General features: G+C 48.3%; 7 protein-coding genes across 7 annotated transcripts; 5 read left to right on the forward strand and 2 right to left on the reverse strand.

Annotated features, from left to right (window-relative positions):
• Window positions 1–82: 82 nt before the first annotated feature.
• CTRU02_202502 (MFS sugar transporter) lies at window positions 83–1709 on the forward strand (the record flags this gene model as incomplete). Its single annotated transcript, XM_036719918.1, has 3 exons — window positions 83–153; window positions 219–1395; window positions 1467–1709. 3 exons carry the CDS (start codon window positions 83–85, stop codon window positions 1707–1709), a joined length of 1491 nt encoding a protein of 496 aa, XP_036588620.1.
• A 1716-nt stretch (window positions 1710–3425) lies between these two features.
• Window positions 3426–4535, forward strand: CTRU02_202503 (cytochrome p450 52a11; the record flags this gene model as incomplete). Its single annotated transcript, XM_036719919.1, has 2 exons — window positions 3426–3787; window positions 3845–4535. 2 exons carry the CDS (start codon window positions 3426–3428, stop codon window positions 4533–4535), a joined length of 1053 nt encoding a protein of 350 aa, XP_036588621.1.
• Window positions 4536–5734: 1199 nt separating this feature from the next.
• CTRU02_202504 (uncharacterized protein) lies at window positions 5735–6733 on the forward strand (the record flags this gene model as incomplete). Its single annotated transcript, XM_036719920.1, has 1 exon — window positions 5735–6733. The coding sequence occupies one exon, from the start codon at window positions 5735–5737 to the stop codon at window positions 6731–6733; it is 999 nt and encodes a 332-aa protein (XP_036588622.1).
• Window positions 6734–6769: 36 nt separating this feature from the next.
• CTRU02_202505 (uncharacterized protein) lies at window positions 6770–7822 on the forward strand (the record flags this gene model as incomplete). Its single annotated transcript, XM_070204049.1, has 1 exon — window positions 6770–7822. One exon carries the CDS (start codon window positions 6770–6772, stop codon window positions 7820–7822), a length of 1053 nt encoding a protein of 350 aa, XP_070062631.1.
• A 1283-nt stretch (window positions 7823–9105) lies between these two features.
• Window positions 9106–9873, reverse strand: CTRU02_202506 (methyltransferase type 12; the record flags this gene model as incomplete). Its single annotated transcript, XM_036719921.1, has 1 exon — window positions 9106–9873. The coding sequence occupies one exon, from the start codon at window positions 9871–9873 to the stop codon at window positions 9106–9108; it is 768 nt and encodes a 255-aa protein (XP_036588623.1).
• An 814-nt stretch (window positions 9874–10687) lies between these two features.
• Window positions 10688–19248, forward strand: CTRU02_202507 (polyketide synthase; the record flags this gene model as incomplete). The annotated part of the gene is made up of 13 exons (XM_070204050.1): window positions 10688–10838; window positions 10913–10947; window positions 11017–11161; window positions 11241–11861; window positions 11924–12165; window positions 12225–12463; window positions 12536–12960; window positions 13020–14185; window positions 14240–15551; window positions 15612–15792; window positions 15859–17965; window positions 18017–18340; window positions 18394–19248. 13 exons carry the CDS (start codon window positions 10688–10690, stop codon window positions 19246–19248), a joined length of 7803 nt encoding a protein of 2600 aa, XP_070062632.1.
• A 105-nt stretch (window positions 19249–19353) lies between these two features.
• On the reverse strand, window positions 19354–21264 carry CTRU02_202508 (ATP-dependent RNA helicase dbp9; the record flags this gene model as incomplete). The annotated part of the gene is made up of 3 exons (XM_036719923.1): window positions 19354–19624; window positions 19700–20922; window positions 20980–21264. 3 exons carry the CDS (start codon window positions 21262–21264, stop codon window positions 19354–19356), a joined length of 1779 nt encoding a protein of 592 aa, XP_036588625.1.
• Between the last annotated feature and the right edge of the window lie 354 nt (window positions 21265–21618).

Here is a 21618-nt window from a genome sequence, read left to right on the forward strand (position 1 = left end):
ACCTTTGGGTCCTGGTTGTGGAATAAACTGAATTTTCGATCCATCAAAATCAAAGCGAACGAGATAATTCAATCTTTCCGATATGAAGGTATTCTCAGCTCCTCTCTATGTGAGAGCCAGCATCATCACATCATGCGTCGCTATGCTTTTTGGGTATGTCCATTTCTTTCCGGTCTTTTGCAATACCTGACCCCGCCGGCCTCCGTCTTTGCTAACTAGGTTCGACGGACTAGCCTCGACACGGGAAGCATCGGCCCCGTAACGACCATGCCGTCCTTTCGTAAGACGTTCGGCGATTTCTCCCCCACAATGCACGGAGTCATCGTCTCCTCCGTTCTTATTCCGGGTGCTTTATCAGCTCTGGTGTCTGGTGTCATGGCCGACAGATTCGGCCATGTCCGTTTATTTGCCCTTGGAGCATTCATTTACGGCTGCGGCACCGGTATCGAATGCGCTTCGCCTATCCTAGGAGTTTTCGTTCTCGGCCGTCTTATCAAAGGAATTGGCGAAGGAATGTTTTTGAGCAACGTCTATGTTCAAGTATCCGAAATATCACCATCTCGTGTGCGCGGTATAATGACAGCGCTGCCCCAATTTTCCATAGTCACTGGCATTGTTTGTGGGTACTTTATCTGTTATGGCACTGCACGACTTGGAATGTCATCTATTGCGTGGCGTCTTCCACTAGCCATCGCCTCATTTTTAGGGTTTGTCTTCTCTGCGACATATTGGATCGTCCCCCCTTCGCCGCGGTGGTTACTCGGTAAGGGCAGAGTGGATGAAGCTCGTCTCATTGTGGAACGCCTGGGACTGGATGAGAAAGAGCGCGAAGAGATGCTGGACATTTCGTTCTCTGACGAACAAGAGCATGATCCAAATGCTTCTGTTGTGGAGATTCTCAGACAGGCCCTTGCAGGCTTTCGCGAGGCCTTCTCGGCACCCTACAGGAGCAGAACCTTGTTTGGGTGCTTTTTGATGGCAATGCAACAATGGAGTGGCATTGACGGAGTGCTGTATTATGCACCTATCATGTTCGCGCAAGCTGGACTTGACGGTGAACAAGCAACGTTCCTTGCATCTGGAGTGTCTGCGATAGTCATTCTGGCCGTGACAATCCCTGCAACGTTTCTGGCAGACAAATGGGGACGAAGAACGTCGAGTCTCCTGGGCGGAGTGTTGATTACCGCTCTGATGTTGTTGATGGGCTCGCTCTACGCAGCTAAAGAGGTCCACGCAGATAGAGGAGCAGGGAAGTGGATAGTCATTGTTTCCATTTATTTGTTTGCAATCGTCTACAACGGAACTTGGGCAATTGGGTTCCGCACCTTCTTGGTGGAGAGCCTACCAAGAAAGACAAGGAGCAGTGCATCTAGCCTGGCTCAGAGCGCCAACTGGGTAAGGGCTTCATACTTTGCAGACAGTAACGTTTGAGACAATGTAGCAACTCAACTAATGTTATATCACAGTTTGCCAATTATGTTGTAGCATTGATCACTCCAGTGCTAATTTCAAAGTCCACATTCGGCGCATACTACCTTTTCGCAGGTTGCAGTCTGTTCTGCACAGTTGTGGTAGCTGTGGTCATGACCGAGACGCGAGGACACAGTCTGGAGGCGATAGAAAGGAGATACAATGAAAAGAAGGTCACTGCTAGCGAGAAGAAGAGCTGGAAAGGACTTGGACTGAGAAACGTCGGAAACGCAGTTTGAGTAAGGTATCGGTAAGGTAGCTAGAAGTAAAGCACAAAAGAAGTTCTTCAACCCAGAACCAATATCATGGTAAAGACGTTAGGAAACGATTCGAGATTAGGCAATGCGATGATGAAAAGAATAGTCCCTACCACAATTCTGTCTGCCATGGATTGAGCATCTCACTTCGTTTTCGGTTTCGTGTTTGAGCTGGGGAAACTTTTGAAGCAGATAAACTAATAGTAATGCATCAGTTAGATCATTTGATGCGACACAAAAAATGCATGGGGCAGTAAACATACGACAAGATGTGACAGATTACGCAGATGCCGGTAATTTAGATTGTTCAAAGCAAGAAAGTATAATGGTACGGGACTGGAACCCTTGCTAGGCAGATTACGCCTCAAGATAATTAGGCTGGTGGTGAAAGGTGTCAGCCTCATTATCGTACAATCCAACCGTCCAACGCTACTATTCGAGTCAGCTGCCGTTACATGTACTATTTGCGCCAAACCCGATTGGACAGTAGGGGTATGAATGCATTTTGTTTTCTAAATAGCACCGCTACCCAGAACGAAAATTGCATAGTAGTCTGGGAGAATTTATAGTTTAGTGTTGCATGTGACGAAAACCTTAGTATATTTGGGATCTGTGCAGTCGAGGATCTGCCGCTCATTTGTCTCGTAGCTGTTCTTGAGTAATCTCCTGCATTAAAGGCCGTTCTGAGACAACAATCCGTGATGTGTAGTTACGATAGAGTTCATGCCTTTCGTTATCTTTGCTCGCGAACTGATAGCAGTTTGAACGAGACGGATAGATTAAGGTAATTTGCTAGAGGTCAAAAGTTTTTGAGTAGCTCTGCTCTACGTGATGAGCATGGAAGCATTATAATACCGTACCCATGAATAATGCCCATAGCCCCGTCTACAGAACGGCCATTTTCTAACAGTATCTGTTTAGAGTTTACCTCATCAGTCTAATATACTTATTAAACAACAAGCCTACACGTGTGCTTAACCGGACACATCTACGGGTACATGCGGGTACATTCTCAGCCAAAGCTGACTCAGTAATACCATGCAAACATTATCGTGGGGCATACCAACTAACTACGGATGTAACCGTTACGGAAAGGTTAAATTACTCATGACTATGCAGGCCTGAAATCTCAGATGAATCCAATAGTGATGTTAACATTCAGAATCGAGAGAAAAGTTTAAACTTGATGTAGGCGGCTTAGGAAACCCAAGCGAAATAGCGCAGAGGACGGATCAGCTACGGAGCAGAATTGTATGAGACATTTGTCTAATGACATGTCTTTCAATTCTTTACTCGTTTGTCTTAAGCAATCAAATGAAAGTTGCCATCTAATGCAAGCCATCGGCATATTTCCCGTTATCAAACATAGTCCTTAACAGAGATCCCCGTACATCCTGAACGAAGATACCATTCAGCTAAATTAGAGATGGGTGATCAACGGCTGCCTCTCTTATGGGTGACTTTAGGCTTGGTGATTGTTCTTGTGGCGCGTTCAATATGGCTGAGAATCGTCGAGGAGAGCAGGATCAAGCGCTATGGAGGACATTCACCCAGGATGTGGCCGTGGGATCCATTTGGTAAGGCAAAATCATTGACAATTCGATCGCTAGAGATTGATTAACCAGATTACCAATACTAGGACTCTTCTTCACATATAGCATTACAGCTCACGCTCAAAGAGATGAGAACATCAAGTTCATGTGGAATTGCATGCGTCGTTTGGCTAATGAGAAAAACAAGAACCCGCAAACTTTCGAAGTCAGGATGGTTGGTCAGCGATATGTCATGACTGCAGACCAGGAAAACATCAAAGCAATGCTGGCAATCCAGTTCGATGACTTTGGTAAAGGTCCAAGATTCCAAAGAGACTGGGGTGACTTGATGGGACACAGTATTTTCGTGTCGGATGGTCAAAGGTGGCATGATTCTCGACAACGCCTACGACCGATGTTTGCGAGACAGAGGATTAGTGACCTTCACTGTTTTGAACGACATGTACAAGCTTTATTACCATTAATCGATGGAGAAAAGACCGTTGATATAAAAAATCTTTTCAGCAGGTAAGTCATACTCTTCAATCGAAATTGATAGTTTTGATCAGAGGGTAACTTTTGAAGATTTGCCATGGACGCTGCGGCAGACTTTTCAATGGGAATTGAACTAGATTCTCTTCACAATAAGAACTCTGACTATTTCGATGCTCAAGAGCGAGTAAGACATACTCAGTCTCTCATCGAACGTGCAGGGCCACTCAATTGGCTCATTCCAAGGACACAATTCAAAGCAGACCTAAAATTAATCGAAAAATTCATGGAGCCGACGTTGATGAAGGCTTTAGCCGGGTCTGATATCAAGTCGTCAGGGAGAGACCATGACAAATACACTTTTGTACAGGAGTGTCTTGAGGTTTCTCGCGATCCCCAGTTTCTTCGCGATGAGATCCGAACAATTCTCATTGCAGGTCGCGATACAACAGCTACCACACTCGCATGGGTCTTCTATGAATTGGCCTGTCATCCAGAGGTCATTGCAGACTTGAGACGGGAGATAGCTGCCAGCATTGGCATGGAAAAGAAGCCGACATATGAGGACCTAAAGAACATCAAGATCCTCTCTTATATACTCAATGAGACGTTGAGAATCTATCCAGTGGCTCCTTTCAACGTCAGAGCAGCTCTTAAGGATACCAGCCTACCTAGAGGAGGTGGTTCTGACGGAAATGGCCCTGTGGGGATACCTGCTGGAACTGTTGCGATAGTTGGAATACGGAGCCGTGTGGCACTTCCAGCCACACGCCCGCCAGGCTGAGAGGCCCAAGCCTCCCAGACCCACGTGACAGGCCAAGGGGGAATATCCCCACCTTCTAGTCAACAACACCACTTTCAACTATCATCATGAACCATCGATTAGAACCAATTTACTGTTATTTGTTATTGACGAACGGAATTCCGTTTCACCCCCTGTTTCACCCCCTGTGAAACCTACACTGATCAGTGGTAAACCTCACAGTTGCCATTAATTTGGTTAACTTCACAATTACCACTCTGCTACGGACAAACCGCAGATCAGCAAGGTCAACACCAGAAGAGACGACTTCTTGAACTGGATACCCAAGCCCAGGTAAAAGTAGGGATTTCGTGCTAACGAGAGAAGAAGCGAGAGTAACTGGGATCTACGGAAACCAGCAGAAGAAAGCTTCTTTTCCTCGAATCTACCAGCAATCCGATTATTCGAGTAACCTAGGGACTGCTACGCTCACCCTAGGCGGGATAAGGTTAATCGCAGCCAATTATCGCTGGCAAGAGCGTTCCATCACGCGTTTTCAATCACCAGAAGAAGAGACCTACCGAATCGACGGTCCTCCAACCTCTTCACGCCACAAGGGCGAAGATTCACGAATCCCACAAGGGATAACAACTTCCCCAACTACAACTATCCCCCACGCGCGGTGCCAATCACGAGGCGCCCGCTAGTTTCTCAATAAATCCCCAGACGAGGTGCCAACCGCGAGGCGCCTGCCACAAGAGACCTCCCTACCAGAAGAAGAACACGCCGAAAGGCGAGCGGAGACTACCGGCGGTAATCCGCCTATACAGCTATACGTATACGCCTCCGAGGCTGCGGCTTAGGAGAAACGCACGTGGTTGTGGGCGTCATAAGGCCAACTGTCCGCTAGATTCTAAACTTCCCAACAGTGAGGAGCGAAGCCCGAAGCGAGAAAGAGAGATTCACGAGAGAATCTACGGTAGAACTCTCTCCCTACCAATTCGAGACCTGTGTATACCCTCACACCCCTCGAGAACATCAGCGAGAACGGCGCCGACGGAAACAAACGACGAACCGACGAAAATCCCCGATTTCACGATTCTTTCCCCTTAGAATCGTAATATCCCGAATCGTCTTTTGACTCCCACTTCCAGGCCTGCATCTTGCACCAATCGCAGCTGACGCTGTTGAGGATTAGAATTCAAGATTCTAAACAGAAGTAATCCTTTTATACTGTCAGAATGGAGCGAAATTCACGAGAAGGATCGCCCGCGAGCGGCGTCACTGCCAAAAGCCAATCAACAGTCCCCATCCCACAGAGAATCGAAAGTATGATCGATCCAGCAGTATGGGGCAACTGGGCAATCGACCTTACAAACGCTAGCCCACAGCAACTGGGTTCCTATATGGGTTTCCTACTTGAGACCTATGAGAAGAGGAATCTCACGGGCCTCGAGCTATGGAACGAAGTTTCTCCCGATTTCGCCGACTGGTCAGAAGAAGAAGAACCCGAAGCTGAGATACCGCAGCAGGAAGTAGTACGCGACGAAATTATCGTCGCCGGCGGAGGCAGTGAACCGGACGAACCGCAAGAGGCACCGGAGCCACCGAGAAGACGCCCGGGCAGACCCCGGAAGAGACCACTGCCAATCGCCCACTTCACAGAGGAATTCAACGATGACCCGGATTATCAACAAATATTCCTATCGATTAAGGAGCAAGCAGACGAAGAATTAGCAATCAAACTACGACGAGAAGGTGTTATTACTACACCAGGCGAACCGTTCGAACAGTCAACTAAACAAGAGATCAACAGCCTCATCGCTAGAGGAGTGTTCAAATTCACCCAGTTCAATAAGAGAAGGCACCAGAACGTACGAATCTTCCGATCTCGTATCGTCAACGAAGTCAAGGGTAAAACAACCGAACCCTACGAGAAATCGAGACTTGTAATACAGGGTTACGCCGACGATGGCAAGAAGGCTATATTGACCCAATCGCCAACGATTCAGCGGGCGAGTCAACGGCTAATTCTGTCAATTACCCCGTCACTCCTACGAGAAGGGAAACAACTATGGCTTCGAGATATCACACAAGCCTACGTTCAATCCTCCACAAGGCTCAATCGTACTATTCTCGCCTACCCACCGAAGCAAATTCAAGACCAGTACCCAAAAGGGACCATTATGGAGGTTGTGAAGCCTCTGTACGGAATCGCAGAAGCTGGAACCCACTGGTAGGCAACGTATCACAAGCATCACAGAGAGAATCTCCAGATGGTTACTTCTTCGTACGATCCATGCCTATTGATCTCATCTACCGAAAATCCACACTTTGGCTGTATCGGCATGCAAACCGACGATACCCTCGGTTTGTCAGACAAGGCGTTCTCACAATTAGAAGACGAACAGTTAGAAAAAGCGGCTTTTACGGCAAAAGCGAAGAATATCCTCACAATTGACGAACCCCTCCAATTCAACGGAGGGATAATCGCGCTGTCAACCGACAATTCGATCAATTTGAGACAAAAGGGACAAGCCAAGAAGTTACGATGTATTGAGACTACTAAACCCAACCCAAAACAGCAATATGTCGAACAACGCGCCAGAGGGGCGTACATCGCGTCAATTTGCCAACCCGAGGCCTGTTTCGATTTATCCACTGCTGCCCAACACCAAGACCCCTCGCCAGAAGCGATAAAAGCACTGAATCAACGGATTCGATGGCAAATAGAATCGCCTAACCGAGGAATAACGTTTATCCCACTCGACCTTACAACAGCCAAGCTATTCGTTTTCGTTGACGGGTCGTTCGCTAATAACCACGACCTCTCCTCCCAATTAGGGTTTCTGATCATCCTAGCCAACGACACTTCCTCTGACAGCAACAACGGAGAATTCACGATTCACGGTAACCTCGTTCATTACAGCTCTACGAAGAGTAAACGAGTCACCCGCAGCGTATTAGCGTCAGAGATCTACGGGATGGTCGCTAGCGTCGATATGGCCTACGCCCTCGCCACAACCCTGGCGACAATCACTGACCACCTCAACCTACCAACGATTCAGACAGTTGTCTGTACCGATTCTTATTCGCTGTACGAGTGTCTCGTGAAGCTGGGCACTACCAAAGAAAAGCGACTCATGATCGATATCATGGCGTTGAGACAATCGTACGAAAGACGAGAACTACAAGAAATTCGTTGGATTAACGGCGAAGACAACCCTGCTGATGCCCTCACGAAGAGCAAACCAAATCGAGCCCTCGAGAGATTCGTTGATAGCAACACGATAACGATACGTATGGAGGGATGGGTAACAAGACCGTAACTACGGGAGAAAGTAGGGATAGGAGGCCGAATTGACGAGGAGACGGAACTGTATAGGGACAACGTATTCCAACCGCTTCAACACCATAAAAAGAGAGTTTCCAGTGTTGCGATAGTTGGAATACGGAGCCGTGTGGCACTTCCAGCCACACGCCCGCCAGGCTGAGAGGCCCAAGCCTCCCAGACCCACGTGACAGGCCAAGGGGGAATATCCCCACCTTCTAGTCAACAACACCACTTTCAACTATCATCATGAACCATCGATTAGAACCAATTTACTGTTATTTGTTATTGACGAACGGAATTCCGTTTCACCCCCTGTTTCACCCCCTGTGAAACCTACAGGAACTACTATAGTGTATTCTACTCATCTGCTCCGTAAGTCTCCATATTGTATTGTGCTGCTGTTTCCCTACAACCTCATACTGACGCGAAGACAATCAGACTTGAACCCCGACTTGTACCCTGGCAGTGGACCAGAATTCCCTCCTCTGCAAGATTTCTACCCTAGAAGGTGGCAGAACTGGACCCCAAAACCCTGGTCCTACATCCCATTCCATGGAGGGCCTCGCATATGTCTTGGCCAACAATTTGCATTGATGGAGATGAGTTATGTTCTTGTACGTGTCTTCCAGCGATATAGTCGTCTGGAGTTGAAAGAGAGCCTCGGCAGTCCTCCTGCCTACAGCCGTCAAGGTTGGCTTTCGAGCGGCGAAAAGCCGGAACTGCCTGAAATTTACGTCAACTCCAAGCCGCGAATGGCGAGTGAGATTACCTTGGCGCCGCGATATCCGATTCATGTTACTTTTTCACGATAACGATATAGTTAAGCTACGGGGCAATCGCCCAATGGAACAAATACCTACACAAGGATTCCGTATGAATACAAAAGGGTGTCAATTTCATTTTAGATTCCGTCTTGGGAAGAAAAGAAAAATCAAGCGATTGAATGGAATCAATGGGCTTGGTCTGAAGCGCCCACAAGAGCCGATTACATCTAAGTTCAACCATTATACAGTTCATCCGAACAAAACAGTTGCTAACCTTCTGTACCACGAGGTCGTTTAGGATTGCCTTCCATTAAGAGTTAAGGTTGTCAGACAAGCATAAATTCGATTCAGGCCATGTAATCAGATGGAATTAGTCTCGCGAGGAATTTCCCCAAAGACCAAAAACAGTGGGAAAATCCGCGTCATTCTATTTTTTGGCTCTAAGCTGAGAAAGAAAGAAGGAAAATGTTTAACACATCTTCGAAGTACGATTTTGTAGCCTTGAAAGCTGCAATCAGTCTTTGGGCTTCGTCGCTTCGAAAAGTAGCATAGTTCCACAAACTGTCCACCTGACATCTTCGAAGGCATTCCGCAAAGGTCCGATGAAGCTCTCAACATCATCATCATCATTTCCGAAAACCCCCCAAAGGTTGTGCCAAAACATGATGACTCTCCCCATAAAATTGTGTTTGACACCTCTGCCAAGAATTGTTGCTCCAAAGAGCACGCCATCAGATGCCAGCAGACTTTTAAGTCGGACTAAAGCCTCTCCTTTGCGTGCTGGAGGACCTGGAACACAGTGAAGCAGTAGCATTACAGAAATAGCATCGAACCTGCCACCTCCTAAATCCTCACAAGAAAGGCCTTTTGCTGAAGGGTCCAAAAAGTCCGCAACTGAGGTCTTGCAGGTGACTTGTGGGTGCGCCTGTAGTGTCCGCGATGAAGCAGCTTGCAGAGCAGAAGGATTCAGGTCAACAAGAACAACTTCAGCTCCTTCTGAAATGGGAGCATATTTCAGGAAGTAGCCAGTACCAACACCGATATCGAGCATGCGAGGAGAGGCAGCACCAGGTATTAACTCTTTGCGATGCCGCTGTGAGTCGCGAGATAGGGACCGAGAAGTGGCATTGATTATGTGGTCGTTAAAGAACTTTCGCAAACGCTTCGACGAAATTTGCCAGGCATATGGACAATAGAGCCCAAGAACAAGAGGGTCATAAATATAACGGAGAAATATGGGAAAGTAGACGGCCGCACCTGCGGACGTATCTTTCAGCGCCATGTGAGGTATGATTATTTGCCACGACTAAACGACCAAGAAAGTGCAGTTCTGAGACTCAGATAACTTGTGGCGCGAAGATGGGTCTAAGTAGCATGCGAACTCAGCAGGCAGCGTATTTATTAGCATCATCTTTGAGAGACCCTGGTGGGCTCAGTCAACCATGTCCTTGAACGTCATTCTTCGTTCTAGGATTAAGGTACTTGTTCTTGAGAAGGGGGAAAAAAAAAAGACAGATTGCAGCTACGGCAATGCAACCTCCGAGGCCTTTCAAGTCTCCGGCTTACGTTTAATCAGCAGTTCGAGGGGTTCCGCATCGTCCGTTCTCGTATATCTGCCGTAGGTGCAACGGACCACTCCGTCCGTCATGGCAATAAGGTTTGCTGTAGAAAAGCAGAGTTTGTCGGATCCTTCAGCGATTCGTGGTAAAAGGAGCCGCTAGGTAGACTTTGCACATCTTTATAGGATGGTTCGAGTCAGTACGAAACGACACCCGGTAAAACCGCCCTGTTCAGTCGAATTCGGTATCGAAACGCGTTGCGCTGTCGTGGAACAATAGATCCAGAAATGACTTTGTAAAATGTTAATGCATGCTACTTATCGGCCCAGCAAAGCGAGTGCTAAATAAGGAGTACTAGCCTCGGCGACATGCGCACGATAAGTACTTGGTGTAAGAAGGGACAATAATCCGGAAATCAGAAATCATTGGAGTTCAACCCATTATCCCTCTATATCTGCGTCTGAGTTCATCCGAAGTTAGCCACAGTCCGTAGGTGTTAGCACAAGGTCACTCAAGGTTTGACAACAGAAAGACGACATGGAGGAAGACAAGATCGAACCTATTGCCGTTGTGGGCATCAATCTGAAGTTTCCTGGGGATGCACTCACACCCGAGTCCTTCTGGGAAATGTTACGTGACGGTCGGTCCGCGGCTGGACGCGTACCATCAGACCGTTTCAATATTGATGGTGAGTGCGAAGGCGTACACAGGGAGATAATTACCAAAGTTGGCAGAGTTTATTGACTTAATACCACGGTATAGCATTCCATCACCCCGATCCTAATCGGATGGACAGTGTAAGTCTCGTCCTCTCAAAACCAAATCATGACCTAGAGCTAGAGCTTAAGATATATAAATCTTGACAGATTAGATTTAAAGAGGCTCATTTCATGAATGAGGACCCTCGAGAATTCGATGCCCCATTTTTCAGCATGTCTCCAGCGGAGGCATCAATCCTGGATGCACAACAACGTGGGCTGCTTGAAGGTGCTTATCGCACTTTTGAGAACGGTAAGCATCTCCTCTCCATTCAAAAGAAGCCTGGATAGCCGCTTTGTTAAAAACTTGGCTAAGTTTTATCTCTTCTTAGCTGGAGTTCCAATGAGTAAGCTTGCAAGCTCTAGTACCTCAGTCTACGCAGCGACATGCGGCAGGGACTTCGACGCAATATTTTTTAGAGACCCGGAGTTTCAGTCACGATATCAAGCAACAGCTTCCGGATACTCTCTTCTTTCTAACAGAATCAGCCATTTCTTTGATTTGCGCGGTCCGTCATTAACCGTGGATACCGCCTGCTCCAGTGGGCTCTATGCATTTCATCTCGCATGCCAGAGCCTGCTATCAGATGAATCCGATATGAGTTTGGTTTGTGGTTCGAACACTTATTTGACACCTGAGACCATGAGCATTCCTTTGAGCAACGCGGGGTTTTTATCTGCAGACGGCCGCTCCTTCAGCTTTGATTCCAGAGCTAATGGCTACGCCAGAGGTGAGGGTTTTGGGTTTGTACTTTTGAAGAAACTTTCTCAAGCTCTGAAGGACGGTGATGTCATTCGAGCTGTGGTAAGAGCAACAGGTGCAAACCAAGATGGAAGAACACCGAGTATTACCCAGCCAAGTTCCAATGCGCAAGTTCAGTTGATTCGTAAAACATATGAGCGGGGAGGTCTAGATTTTGCTACCACGGGTTATGTTGAAGCCCACGGCACAGGTAAGTATCCTTTACTGACGCAGGTATCCATAGGTAGTTTGGATACTAATGTCCGAGTATAGGTACTATCGTAGGAGACCCTATTGAGGCAAGCGCCATTGGCCAGGTTTTCCGAGATCACAGAGATGAGTCTCGCCCGCTTTATGTCGGCTCTGTAAAGTCAAATATTGGGCACTTGGAAGGTGCCAGTGGCCTTGCTGGTATTTTGAAAGCCATCATTGTGCTCGAGCAAGGTGTCATCCCCCCAAATATCTGGGTGAGAGAGGTCAACCCAGCCATAGACACCAAGGATTTGCGTATAGAGGTAATGATTTCCCAGCTTTCCTAAAAAGAAGAAACAAGAAACATGCTTATTGATGGCAGTTTCCAACAAAAGCCGTGGCATGGCCAACGACTGGCCTCCGACGAGCCTCGGTGAGTTCGTTTGGATACGGTGGAGCAAACGCACATGTAGTAATAGATGATGCTTGCAACTACCTACGCCTACGAGGTTTAAAAGGCTTGCATCAAACTACTGAGTTCCCGGGGGCTTCGCAAGACACAAGCGTCCTTGCTCATATCAATGGGGACTCAAACGGTATTGCCAACGGTCATGCTGACAGGCACGTCACACACAATACAAACGGCACCACCAACGGGCACAGCAACGGGTCAATCGACCATCAGACCACTAAAATTCCCAGCGATCTCGACGCTGATGAATATAAAGGCATTCTTGTTTTATCAGCTGCCGATGAAGATGGACCAAGAAGGCTTGCGGGCGCCTTCGAATCTCACGTTGAATCTCTTCCTTCATCCAAGCGAAATGGCACAATCTTGAAGGACTTGCTATATACTCTTTCAGTCAGGAGAAGTCACCTACCATGGAAATCTTACGCTGTGGTTTCTAGCATAGAAAAATCATCCTCTGAATGGACGTCTAGTCTTATGGAACGAATTCGGTCTTCCAAGGCTACTAACCTAAAGTTCATTTTCACCGGGCAAGGAGCTCAGTGGGCAAGAATGGGCCTCGGCCTCGTTCAATACCCTGTCTTCAGAAGGGCTTTAGATGAATGCAATGCCTATCTGAAGTTTCTCGGCTGCAGTTGGTCCGTTTGGGGTATGTTAGAATTCCAGTTCGTGCTCAACGCATTCGTGTCAGGCTAACGCACCCTGCAGATGAACTGCGGCAATCAGCGTCATCAACACGCTTGAATGACCCAGCTCTCGCTCAACCACTCTGCACCTGTATTCAGGTTGCTCTTGTGGAGTTGCTACGAAGCTGGAACATCCACCCGTCAGCTGTTTGTGGCCACTCATCTGGCGAAATCGCTGCAGCATTTTGCGCTGGAGCCATCACCCGCGAAAGCACATGGAAAATTGCTTATTACCGAGGTGTAGTCGCCAAAAAGGCCCTGGAGAATACCGAAAAAGAACCTACAACAATGATGTCTGTCGGCCTCGGCGAGAAAGACGTAACCGCATACTTGACTGGTGGCCCACAAGAGTCATCTGTTGCTGTCGGTTGCATCAACAGTCCAATCAATGTCACCTTGACTGGATCAAGGAAACAAATCGATGAACTTTGGCGCGTTTTCGATAACAAAAAGATATTTGCTCGAAAGCTCGCAGTTGACATTGCCTACCATTCCAAATTCATGGACCCTGTCGCTTCAGAGTATCTTAGTTTGCTCCGAGACATTAAAGGACCATCGAACCCAAGCCCCAAGGCAGAGATTAACCCACCGAGGGTAGAGATTTACTCTTCAGTTACTGGAGGAGCAATCACTTTACACCAGTTGAGGGAACCATCATACTGGGTAAAGAACCTTACGTCTCCAGTCCGATTCTCTGAAGCCCTGACGACAATGATGACCGGCGGTGATTCTAAGATGAGAGGTTCTAATAAAGCTCTTCATCTCCTGGTCGAAATTGGCCCACAGGCCGCTCTTCGTCGCCCAATTGAAGACACACTATCAGGAACCTTCCGAAATGACCAATGGATATTCGCGCCTGTCTTGAAGGCGAACAGAAATGACACAGAGTCTCTCTTGGAAACTGTTGGTCTTCTTTGGAGCTGTGGTGTGGAAGTCGATCTTGGGACAGTAAATTCAGCATCTCAATTTGTCATGAAAAGGCCAAAGATGCTGGCAGATCTCCCCCAGTATCCCTTCAGCAGAGCAAAGAAGTATTGGGTGGAAAGCCGGTTGAGTCACAACTACAGCTTCCGTCCATACCGACGACATCAACTTCTTGGCTTGCGTTCCAGAGATTGGAACCCATCTGAGGCGTCTTGGCGACATTTCATCAAATTCAAGGAGAACCCTTGGATTGTAGACCATGCTGTAAGATTTCAATCAACACTGTCGTGTATGCTCCGTTGCTAACCACCTTACTAGTTGAATGGATCGCCAATCTACCCAGGCAGTGGAATGATCGTCATGGCACTCGAAGCTGCGCGCCAGCTTTCAGCGGAATCTGGACACCAAATCAGCGGCTACAGACTCAAAAATGTGCGTTTCCTCAGGGCCATCAACGTGAACGAGTCAGAACATGGTGTTGAGGCCCAGATTCATATGCGACCACGTCGTTCAGTAACGCATAACTCCGGCCAGTCTTGGTATGACTGGCGAATATTTGCTGCCAATGGTAACGAGTGGACAGAATGTGCTTATGGTAGCATCAAAGTTGAGATGGAGATGGAAGACTCGCCCAGATCAAGAGTTCGCCATCTTAGTCGCAATGACTCTCTTCGCAAGAGCTACCTCGACGCTGTCAACGAGTGCTCTCAGTCTGTTCATCGCGAGCAATTCTATGACAATCTCCGAAAATGCGGCTTTGAGTATGGCCCGTATTTCAGGCAATTGCACAACATCACATATAGCAACAATGGGCGCGCTGCAGCAACCCTACCTCTACGAGATTATGCTCAGAACATGCCATACGCCGCCGAAGACCCATGTGTCATTCACCCAACTACGCTTGATAATCTAGTCCAGCTGCAGATCGTGGCTCTTTCCCTTGGAAGCTGGAGAAAGGTCCCGACCATGATGTTTTCTCATGTGAAGGAGATGTGGATTTCTCAAAAGCTCTTCACTGCGCCTGGCAACCCGTGGCTGGCTGCAAGTTCCCACGAGACTTTCCGTGGATTTAGAGAAGCAGAGTACTCGACCATTGCTTTGCTTGCTGACACCAAGGAGCCTGTATTCTCGGTCGAGGGCGAACGTGGAACTGCTATTACAAGTCTGTCTTTGTCCGATGTCGATGAAAGCACCAACAGACTGTGCTACAAGATTGACCTTCAGCCGGACCTGTCAATTCTTACTGCAGACGAAACATCCAAATTACTGAAGCAAAATTTTGAGAATCTGGAAGCTCCAGAAACAGAGATAGTCGATCGCGGGGACGCGATAGCCTTGCACTTCATCGAAGAAGTGATCAACCAGCTGGACCCCAATAGCTTAAATTTCGATCAGGATCACAAGCATCTGCAGAGGTATATGGCCTGGATGCAACGAGTAGCGGGGGACAGAAATAGCTATACTCTTGCGTCACGCGGCCACCCGAATTTGAAAATCGAGGATGTTCTTAAGGAAGCGGATGCAGAGCCCTCACAACGTCTAGTCAACAAGGTTGGGGAGAACTTGCATAGCATATTGACCGGCAAGTCAAATGCTTTACAGACTATTTTCGAAGGAAAATTAGCTGATGGTAAACTGACACTGGTTCCAATGCAGCTCCATTCGTAAGATGCTAATGCCTTGAATTCAGGTTTCTATCACTCTGCCATGTTTACCGTCAGCTATCAGAAGATAGGCAACTACATGAGCCTCCTAGCTCACCGGAATCCGCACCTCAGAGTCCTTGAAGTCGGTGCTGGTACAGGAAGCTCCACTGCTCACATCATATCTGCTCTGACGACCAAATCGATTCAAGGACAGGACGCAGTCAAGTAAGTCACCTCTCTGCCTTCAATCAGGCATCTATAAAAGGTAATTGGTTAATCAATAATTGGCAGGTTCGCTGAGTATGCATATACGGATATATCTCCGGGATTTTTTGAGCACGCAAAAGAACGTTTCAGCAAACATGTCGGCCGCATGAAGTTTCAAAAACTAGATATCGAGAGCGACCCAGCTGAGCAGGGGTTTGAAGTCGGAACCTACGATGTCATTGTAGCAGGCAACGTCCTCCACGCTACAAGTGATATGCATAGAACCTTGCGGAACGTGAAGAAGCTGCTAAAGCCGGGTGGAAAGCTTGTCATGGCAGAGATTGTCAATGTCGATAACATCCGCGACGCATTTGTTTTCGGTCTGCTGCCCGGCTGGTGGCTCCGATCCGCCCCGGTCTCAGCTGAAAGTGGCCAGAGTCATCAAGACCAAGGTCCTCTTTTGACCGAAGAGCAGTGGGCAGATCTGCTCCCTCAATGTGGATTTACTGGCCTTGATATGGCATTCCGGGATCACGAGGATAAGCCACATCACCGGCTTTCTGTATTAGTTGCGACCGCAGAGGGTGAAGAGCCACAGGCAGACGAAAGCAAGTCAAGAAAGTTCTACTTAGTCTCAGCTGCTAAGAGTCAGTCTGAGGTTACGGATGCGTTGACAAGCGACCTTCAGACGCGGTACCCGGAGGCCGAGATCAAGTCTATAGCTCTTGAGCAGACCAAAGACATAGCACTATCATCGGCAACTGTGGTATCACTACTCGAGCTTGAAGAATCTGTACTCGATAAGGTCAACGATGCATCGCTCGATGGCATCAAACGACTTGCTCTCAGCTCTCGGCATCTTGTTTGGGTGACTGGTCACGGAAGCGTTCCAGAATCTCAAATGTCGGTGGGATTGGGACGCACAATTTGTTCCGAGAGAGGGGACCAGTCATTTGTCACGCTCAATTTGGAGCCTGAAAAGCCGGCTTCGCTGAAGGCGAATTCCATTATGAGGGTCATTTCACAACTCTCTGAGACTGAAGTCTGGGCCGAGACTGAGTTTATCGAGAAAAGCGGCTTGATTCACATCCCACGTATTGTCCCTGATGATCAACTCAATGGTATTGTTCATTCCAGAACCGCAAAGCCCGATTTTCAAACATTTACGACTGGTCAAGACCCAAAGCCGCACTTCAACGTCACCATTGGTACTCCAGGTCTCCTAGATACCATTTTCTACTCAGAGGACCCAAATTGTTCTGCACCCTTGAAAGACGGTGACATTGAAATCGAGATCAAAGCTTCCAGTCTCAATTTCAAAGATGTGATGATCGCACTCGGACAGATCCCAGGCAACGGTTTCGGCTTCGATGGTGCTGGATTAGTCTCCAAAGTCGCGCCTGGGAGCAGTCTCTCAGTTGGTGATCGTGTGATGTTCTGTTCCGCAGACGGTGGGGCTTTTGGAACCTATGTGCGCTGTTCGGAACTCCAGGCGGAGAAGATCCCAGACGGACTGAGTTACACGACAGCTGCGGCTCTTCCAGCAGTTTATACAACAGCAGTCTACTCTCTCATACATACGGCCAGGCTCGAAAAAGGAGAAACAGTGCTTATCCACGCAGGGGCTGGAGGTGTCGGTCAGTCTGCCATTCAAATTGCGAAGCTCATCGGTGCAGAGATCTTCGTCACAGTGGGTAGTGAAGTCAAGAGGAACTTGGTAAAAGAGCTTTATGGCATTCCTGACGATAGAATCTTTTCAAGCCGAGATGCATCCTTCGAAACGGATGTAAAGTTGGCTACTAAAGGCAGAGGCGTCGATGTCATTCTAAATTCGCTGGGTGGTGAGCTTCTTCAACACACCTGGGAATGCATAGCTCCTTGCGGACGTTTTGTCGACATTGGTAAGGCGGATATCATCAATAATTCTACCTTACCTATGGGACCGTTTAACAAAAACGTCATATTTGCGGCTGTCGACGAAGCCGTACTCCATGACGAGGCAAAACCTGTCTTCAAGAAAGTTATGGCGCACGTCATGGACCTGTTTGATAAGCATCCCGAGCTCCACGAGCCGCGACCTCTGCACATTTTTCCGGCCTCAAAGTTGGAGGATGCCATGCGGTTCTTACAAGGAGGAAAGAATACTGGAAAGGCTATCATCGACTTCGAAACTCCGGGAAATGAAATTCAGGTAAGCATCAGGGGGGGTATATGGCAGACGAGTTGAAACTGACTCTTATAGTACTTGCCCGTTTTAAAACCTACGTACAGCTTCGAGGAACACGCAACATATGTGATATCTGGAGGCCTGGGCGGTCTCGGTCGTAGAATAGTCCGTTGGATGATAAGTCGAGGGGCTCGCCACTTCCTGCTGCTCTCAAGAAGAGGCACCGCCAACAACCCAAAGGCAAACAAGTTCATTCAAGATGTTGAATCTCTTGGTGCAACCGTCTGGGCTCCCGCATGCGATTCAGCCAACCTGGAAGTTCTGGAGCAGATATTCCAGGAGTGTAACACAAAGCTCCCGCCAATCAGGGGCTGCATTCAAGCTGCCATGGCCTTAGACGTGAGTCCTTGTCTTGTGAACTTTTGGATGTTGACCACTCACACGTTCTACAGGACCACCTATTTGAGAATATGACCAGCAAATCATTCCATACAGCCCTGTCCCCTAAAACTCTGGGCTCTTGGAACCTGCACTTCCTTCTCCCCTCATCCCTGGACTTTTTTATCCTCTTGTCCTCCTTCAGTGGCATCAGTGGCAGCAGAGGTCAGTCTAACTATGCCGCTGGTAACACTTATCAAGACGGCCTCGCCCACTACAGAGTCAACAATGGGTTGAAGGGCGTATCGATCAACCTCCCCCTGATCGCCGAGGATGGCTGGGCCGCGGAGAATTATGACATTGTAAAAGCCATGTATCAAGCCGGCCACTCAGCGGTTACACAGGGCCAGCTCACGGCGCTTCTTGATGCTGTTTGCGACCCCAGTTATGATTGCTCAAGACCAGGGGCAGCCCAGCTTCTGGTTATGAGTGATAGCCCGCAGACGCTATGGCGGATAACACAAAGCGGCACGGTAGCATGGGGGAATAAGCCTCTGTTCAACAATCTCATTCGGATTGGGAAGTCTGGCGAGGCCGGGATCGGTGGTGATACCAGCCCAGGGGCCTGTGCGAAGATTGATTACCTTGCACTAACTAAAGCGACGGAGAACTTGGAAGATGCGGCTGAAATTATACTCCAAGGCTTGATCCAGAAACTGGCGAGCTCACTATCAGTACCAGAGGAGAACTTGGACGTCAGGAAGCCCGCTTATGTTCTGGGCGTAGACTCGCTCATTGCTGTGGAGGTCAGATATTGGTTCATGAAGAACTTGAGCACCGAAGTGGCAGTATTCAATATACTGAAAGACCAGAGCTTGACGCAGTTATGTCAGTCGGTAGCAGCTCAGGTCTTGCAGTTGAAGGGTTAGGAACCCATAAGATAGGCTTAAACATAAAAGAATAGAACGGAAAAGAGAGCAAAGCCTCTATTAATATCTACAAGCTGGCGCACTAGGACGCAATCTAGACCTGTCTCATTTCCGTCTTGCTTTGAAAGTCTTCAAAGGGTTGATTTTCCTCGTTCCCACCTTCTTGCCGCGGCCGAACTTGCCCTTCTTATTCCTCAACTTGCCGCCAACCTTTCTGAATGGCACCATCCCGACGTCGTTTGAAGTGAGTGAATCCTTACCCTCCTTGGGAAGTAGATATTCGGGCACATGCCTCAAGTGAGGCTGCTGTCTAGCTGTTCTCAGCTCTCCGTCATGGCGAAGATGCTGCAACTCCGTGGGGTTCTCCTCAAAGTATCTATCCAGTTTTGTCAGTCGTGCTCAAGATTGAAGTTGCAGATGTGCCGCAGCACGTTCCAAGTGAAAATCTCACCTCTTCAGCTTCTCGCTCTTCAACAACTCCTGCTTAAGCTCTCTCATACGCGCCTCTCGAACAGCCACTTTTGTCACTGCTCGCAAAGCATCATCCAGACGATACCGGAAAGCGTCCAGATGCTCCTTCTTGAAATTATAAGGCTTTACTTCCTTGCCCTTCTTTGCTTGCTGTCTCTTGATCTTAGCCAGCACCTTCTCGTCGTTTTCTGCGGTCTCGATGCTGGTCGGCAAGTGCTTGCGGTATAGGTCTTTGGGAACGTAGAAGGACAGAGCCATGCCTGTCCTTCCAGCACGCGCTGTACGGCCGATTCGGTGCGTGTATGATGATGCTGATGTCGGAAGATCGAAGTTCACAACCGCCGCCACATTCTTAAAGTCGATACCTCGAGAAACGCCAAATTCATCGTCCTTCTTTGATGACTTCTTCTTTTTCTTGGGCTCCTTCTCTTTTTGGTCTTCCCCGCCCTCCTCCTCTTCATCCTTCTCCTCAGCACCCATTGCGCTCTTCTCATCGGACGCAATGATGATGTCGTATACACCCTTGTTGAACTCTTCGAGAACATGGGCTCTGGATGTGACTGGCAATTCTGAGTTCAGAATACAGCTTCGGACCTGGAACTGCTCGAGAAACAGCTTCAGACGGTATGACCGGTCGACATCGTTCACAAAGATTAGACACTTGCCCTTCACCAACTTCAGCTTGAAGATAATGAACGCCAACAAAAACTTCTCGTCCTCCCCACAGCTGACAACAAACTGTGAAAGGCTGTCGCCCTCCGTCTCTTCGTCATCGAGATCAAGCACCGTGGGTTTCCGGGAAAAGATTCCTTGCAGCGATGTAACATCTGTTGAAAGGGTCGCACTCATCATCAGAATCTGGACACCCTTTGGCAGCTTTCTGGCAATGTTTTCGAGATCCTCATTGTAGCCGTATGACAGAATCAGATCCGCTTCGTCAAGGACAAGGCATGAAAGTTTCTCGAGGGACAAGGCGTCGTTAAGAATGTTGCGCCATGCGGTGGCTGGTGTGGAAATGACAACATCAGGGAAGTTGGACAATAGGGAGCGTTGGACGGCGTCCGAGATCTTGTCAACTAGCTTGACGGCATGGATATCCTTCGCGCAGTACGCCGAAAACTGCTCAATAGCTTTCAAAACCTGATCGGCCAGCTCGCGAGTCGGGACAAGTATGAGGGCGGTCGTTGCAGGGGAAGAATCGGTCTGAAGGTTCAGCAGTTAGCAAATGTAAAGTGATAGGCCAGAAGGGAAGTAGCATACACTCTTGCGCTTGAGAATGCTGGACAACACCGGAAGAACATAGGATGCAGTCTTTCCGGAGCCACAAGGAGCCTTGGCAACGACATCGTTGCCATCAAGGGCAAGTGGGATTGCCTTCTGTTGCACTGGTGTTGGCTCCTTAAAGCTCTCCGCGGCGACAGCCTGGACCAGCCTCGTATCGAGGCCAAGGTCAGCGAAAGAGAGATTGTTGGCGGGCTGTTGTGTCTTTGCGCGCTTTTCGCTTTCACCCTTGGGTGCAGACTCGTCTGCGTGCTTCCTCTTCATGTTGGTATTGGTAGGCGTTACGACGATATCCGGATTTCGAAGGTTTTGGGAGGTGAATGCGATTGAGGCAACTCGATCCAGACCAAAGCCGAAAAAAAATCTGGAGGGGCGGGTCATTGCTTATCTTATCAGTGAGCGCGAGTCTCCTGCAGATACGCTAATGTATGATTATATAAGCCATTCAAGGTTCCGCGCTTTCTGCCCAGGGACAGGGGACAAGGCCTGCACTATCCGTCCTTTAGTATGAAATGCTCGTTATGAGGAAATTTGCAGGAGACGACATATGGCCTTATAGGCATGATCATGGAACACTGAAAACCCCATATCGTTTTATATACATATATATTGACAGAT

Source organism: Colletotrichum truncatum (genome assembly GCF_014235925.2).
Source record: "Colletotrichum truncatum strain CMES1059 chromosome Unknown Contig_0001, whole genome shotgun sequence".
NCBI classification, from domain to species: domain Eukaryota; kingdom Fungi; phylum Ascomycota; class Sordariomycetes; order Glomerellales; family Glomerellaceae; genus Colletotrichum; species Colletotrichum truncatum.